We start from the raw sequence: 5,180 nt of genomic DNA, 5'->3' as shown, positions 1-5,180 counted from the left end.
TATTCAGTTGTAACTGTATAAAAAGTATGTAGTTATTTTTAGGCCATGTTACTCAAGTCGATGATAATTTATCAGCGATAACTAGTTTATTCTCTCTTGTTCAGGCAAACACTAAAACAAGTCGTTTAATTGATTTAAACCAGTCAGGCACTGGTTTATAAAAGGTGTTTTCAGTGGTTTCTGGACATGCTTTTGGCAGCGCCTTTCGAGTCTCAGCGGCTGCTAAGCAACGTGGAATCGGAGGCTGGCGGCCTGGCGCTTCGAGAAAGAGGGCGGGGCTCGCGCGGCACAGAGGGAGGTCTTTTAGAACGCGTCTCTGCCGCACACACAGCAGGCTAATGTGATCGCCCCTCGGTTAGCTCCGTGCGCGCACAGCTGAGCTGAGCGCTGGTGATGAAGCGCTGTCTTCACATGCTCCACCGAGGAGATGCGAAGAATTAATCATGCCGTTTTTCTCATGCTGAGCGACTTACACTCAGGAAGATTTCTTGGTTTCACAAGTTTGTGGGACGTATCAGGCTTTTTTTCCACTAAGGTAAGGTCCATTCCTGTCTTGCTTTTTGCTGTTAGTATAGTATTGTGGTAATACGATTATATTTCGAAAAAAAATCGATTATATTTTTGATATTATTACTTACCTTTGTTTCTAAAAAAACAAAATTTAAACTATTATTGAATTTTAATAGTTATTTCTTTAAATAACTTTTCCTCCTTATTTTTTAGATGCCAAAAAGTCTCTTTTGTCTTCAATAATACTGAAAAAAAATGAAGTGTCATCGACCAAAAACATAATTTCAATTGTGAGAGGAAGAGATTGTGATTCTCAGCAATGAGGTGTGACAATTCGACCAATGGGACAGATACGCCATACACCCTGCTGGTGGCCCTTCCTATGAGCGTCCTGGTGGGGCTCCTCATCCTCCTCATTGTCTTTGGCAATGTGCTGGTGATCATCGCCGTGTTCACGAGCCGAGCTCTCCGGGCTCCTCAGAACCTGTTCCTGGTGTCGCTGGCCTCTGCTGACATATTGGTGGCCACTCTGGTGATGCCGTTCTCGTTGGCGAATGAGCTGATGGGCTGCTGGGCCTTTGGGCAGGTTTGGTGTGAAATCTACCTGGCCTTGGACGTTCTCTTCTGCACGGCCTCAATCACTCACCTGTGCGCCATCAGTCTGGACAGGTACTGGTCGATCACGCAAGCCATCGAGTACAACCTCAAGCGCACACCGCAACGAATCAAGCGCATTATTTTTATAGTTTGGATCATCGCTGCCGTGATCTCCTTCCCACCTCTTATTACCATGAAGAAGGAAGAGGGGAACACCTGCAAAATCAACGAAGAAAAATGGTACATTGTTTCCTCTTCCATCGGCTCGTTTTTTTTGCCTTGCATCATCATGGTCCTCGTGTACATCCGAATCTACCAGATCGCCAAGAAGAGAACCAGAGCGCCACCTGGGGACCGGAGGAAAAAGGAAGCGGGCAAGAAGGAGAATGATCCCCATGAGAAGCTCAATGGGAATCCGAACCCCAAACAGGACGACAAGGGCGAGATAAACGGCATGGACATGGAGGAATCATCCTCCTCGGACCACAAGGTCTCCAACCCTTGCTCCCTCAAGAAGAAGAGCTCAAAAGGAAAGACCAAGCTGAGCCAAATCAAACCGGGGGACGGTGACAAGAGCGAGGTCCTCCAGACCACCAAGACCAGCAGGTGGAAGGGCCGTCAAAACCGGGAAAAGCGCTTCACGTTCGTCCTGGCGGTGGTCATAGGTGTGTTCGTCATCTGCTGGTTCCCATTTTTCTTCACCTACACATTGACGGCATTTTGCAAACGCTGTGTACCAGAAACTCTTTTCAAGTTCTTCTTCTGGTTCGGCTACTGCAACAGCTCTCTCAATCCCATTATATACACCATCTTCAATAATGACTTCCGAAGATCCTTCAAGAAGATCCTCTGCTGGAGAGATAACAGGAGAGTGGTGTGAATGGGTTGCTGTTTTTCTTTTCCCTTTATATATTCCCTTCCCAGTGTAATATATCACCTGGCGTTTATGGGAAGTACTTGTGTACAGTAAGCCAACATGTTGTGTGTCATTATACAAGTCTGAAGAGGAAAAAATAGACTCTTACATGCTTTGTACAAATGCAACAATGCATGATTATGCAATTACAGCACATTGCAGATTCGTCCATTTCTGAAGTGTATTGTTGTGTCGCTCTTGATATACAGTGAGTGGTGTAGTTTCGTAATTCTGGTATTTTGTCATCCGCCAACGTTGAGGGACATATTCAAAGACAATGCATCACAAACCATGCTGGATGTTGTTTAAAATGTGAAAAAAGTGCCAAAGGACTACAAACTTGGCCTTCAAGCCTTATAATGTGCTGCAAAACTGTCAAACTATGCTGCAACGTGCATGCCGATGTGTTTTCTCGCAGGGCCAGTTTATTTTCCCTGACATATTGTATAATTAATTGTGAAGGTGTTGATATTGTTTGGTGGATTAATTGTATTTTTTTATCCCTGCCAGTAACGGTTCATTTAAAATCTTGCTGTGGACCATTACTTTAATGTCTCAGCTGACCGTTCACCTCAGAAATCCGGTGGCTTATGTACCTCACAATTATGTGATTTACGCATTTCATTTGTTCACCCCCCCCCAGAGCAAATTCAGGAATAGCATTTTACAAACCGCGGTGTAGTTCCCCGGTGGCAGCAATACATTTATATGCTGGAGAGAATGTATCGAGACCTTCATAATTATGATGGATCATGATCATTTCATCTCATCTATAATCATCATTAAATCGTCAAGACAGCGGGGTGATACTTACGAAGTTTAAAATAAGGTTTTTATTGCACTGACCTGTATCGCCGGTTTCCGAACCTTTTACGAACTGACATAAAAGTATTAAATGGGAACTTTAATCACCACCCACAGCGGCAGAGCTGCGGCTGAGATACATGTATGACATGATATGAGCTGTCGGGAGGGAGGAGGAGGTGTGTGGATCCTGCTGGCCGTCCTGAAGTGTGAGTGGGAGACCAGAGAGATGGCCGTGCGGTGATGAACAGGAACATTCAGTGGGCGTGCAGGGGGTTATACCGTTGAGCTTCACTTCAGAAGTGTGAATGAGCGGGAGGAGGGTGTTTTGGTCAACTTTGAGAGAGAGAGAGAGAACTTGATAATTAATTACATCAGCGCAGGTGAGGGCTGTGAGGACAACCGCTGCCAGGTTTGTCAAAGACGGCTGTGAATAAAATCAATCAATCAAACAAACAAATATTTTATTATTATTTAAAAATTATAACAATAATGATTAATTTTATAATAACAGTAAAAATAATAATTATTATTATTATCAGGGAAGGTTTATGCTTTATGCCACTCTTCAATGAACAGACCCCAATAAATCTGGACAAAACAGTGCTTATGTCTTTGAAATTATTGGTTCTTATTACTTTTGTGTTGACAAAATGTCTGATAGAAGTCTACATGTTTTATGCTAATTTCCTTGGTTTTTATAAAAAAAGAATCACAATAATTATTATAATCTGATGTTTATAAAAAACAATACTCATAATCATTACAATATCAACATTAAATAATAATAGTAATTATTATTATTAATAATTATCTTAAAAATACCTTTGTACAATTATCATCATAATAATATATTATAAAAAAATTTACAACAACTATTAGTATTTTAGTTTTTTATCTTAAAATACCTTTGCACAATTATAATAATAATACATTATACAATAAAAAAAACAATAACAACATCTATAAATCTGAACAAAAATCTGAAAATGAATAAATAAAAATAAATGTTATGCCTTAATAAAATCCTAAAATAATAAAATGAAAGAAAGAATAAAGTAAAAAGAAAATAAAAAAGGAACAAAAGAAAAAGAAAAAAAGTTCAATAATCTAATTTTTATTATTAAATATATTATTATTACATTGCAATAATTATTATCACAATAATTATTACATAAGATTTAAACATAAATTATAAAATGTAATAATCAAAATAATAATCCTTATTATTATTAAGAATAATAATCATAATTAAAAGAAGAAAGTCCATATATTGTATGCTAAATTATTTCGTTTGTTATTATTACATCAACATTAAGTATCATATATAATAATAAAATATGTTACTATTTTAATTTAAGATAATAATCATAATTAAATTTAAAATCATTAAAATTAAGATAAATAATATTATTGATATTATTAATTATCTAACAGTCATTCTTGTTGTATTATATATATATATATATATATATATATATATACACACAGTGCTGGGCTAGTTACTCAAAGAATGTAATATATTACTCATAGTTACTCCTTTCAAAAATAATATAGTTACTTTACTTATTACTTTCGGGCGACAGTAATTAGTTACACTACTAGTTACATTACTTTTTCTTCAAGCCCCACAGAAGTTGTAACTGTGTATCTTCCACATAAAATTATACTAGAATGTTACTAACAACATAATTCTGCCTCATCATTTGACCAAAATCCACATTGGATCGCAGTCAGAAGTTATTACAAACACTCAATAGTGATTGATAGTGACGTTCAAGTAGAAGTAGATGTGTAGCTTGAAGCTAATTGTAATTTCTCTGTTACCCATATACGATTATATTTCATTATGTATTTTGTCAAATCACATACGTTTGTAAGAAACTGTTTAATTTTCCAAAAATATTTTTTAATTATAGTAATATAATGTACCACATGCTGGTCAGAGGGGTGTGGGTGGGATGTAATGCCAGAGTAAAGTAAAGCCACAATTTACACAACAGTGTTCAGATCATCTTTTATCCTGACAAAATCAATATAATGCAATATTTCTATCTGCTGAATGTAAGCTTTTCCATATTCCAAGCTTGCCTGCTGCACTGGGGACTTCACATGCATGTGCTAGTCTATATATATGTGTGTGTGTATATATATATATATATATGTGTGTGTATATACGTATATGTGTATATACATACGTGTATATATATATATATATATATATATATATATATATACAGTATGTATATGATGGTTAGTTCGCTAGAGAAATGAAATGGAGAGAAGAGCATTTCGTGAAATATTAGACTTTATACTCATTATAATTTTACTTACCTGTTCGTGATGTCTTAAT

The 5,180-nt window shown here is 36.9% G+C and overlaps 1 protein-coding gene across 1 annotated transcript; it reads left to right on the top strand.

Annotated features, from left to right (window-relative positions):
• The first annotated feature begins 358 nt into the window (after window positions 1–358).
• adra2a (adrenoceptor alpha 2A) lies at window positions 359–2,568 on the top strand. The gene is made up of 2 exons (XM_016459624.1): window positions 359–535; window positions 724–2,568. The coding sequence occupies exon 2, from the start codon at window positions 830–832 to the stop codon at window positions 1,985–1,987; it is 1,158 nt and encodes a 385-aa protein (XP_016315110.1). The 5' UTR covers window positions 359–535; window positions 724–829; the 3' UTR covers window positions 1,988–2,568.
• The last annotated feature ends 2,612 nt before the right edge of the window (window positions 2,569–5,180 follow it).

Source organism: Sinocyclocheilus anshuiensis, unplaced genomic scaffold, assembly GCF_001515605.1.
Source record: "Sinocyclocheilus anshuiensis isolate Anshui unplaced genomic scaffold, SAMN03320099.WGS_v1.1 scaffold2293, whole genome shotgun sequence".
In the NCBI taxonomy this organism is placed as follows: domain Eukaryota; kingdom Metazoa; phylum Chordata; class Actinopteri; order Cypriniformes; family Cyprinidae; genus Sinocyclocheilus; species Sinocyclocheilus anshuiensis.
Note: the sequence above shows the minus strand (reverse complement) of the source record. Positions and strands in the feature narration are given on the sequence as shown.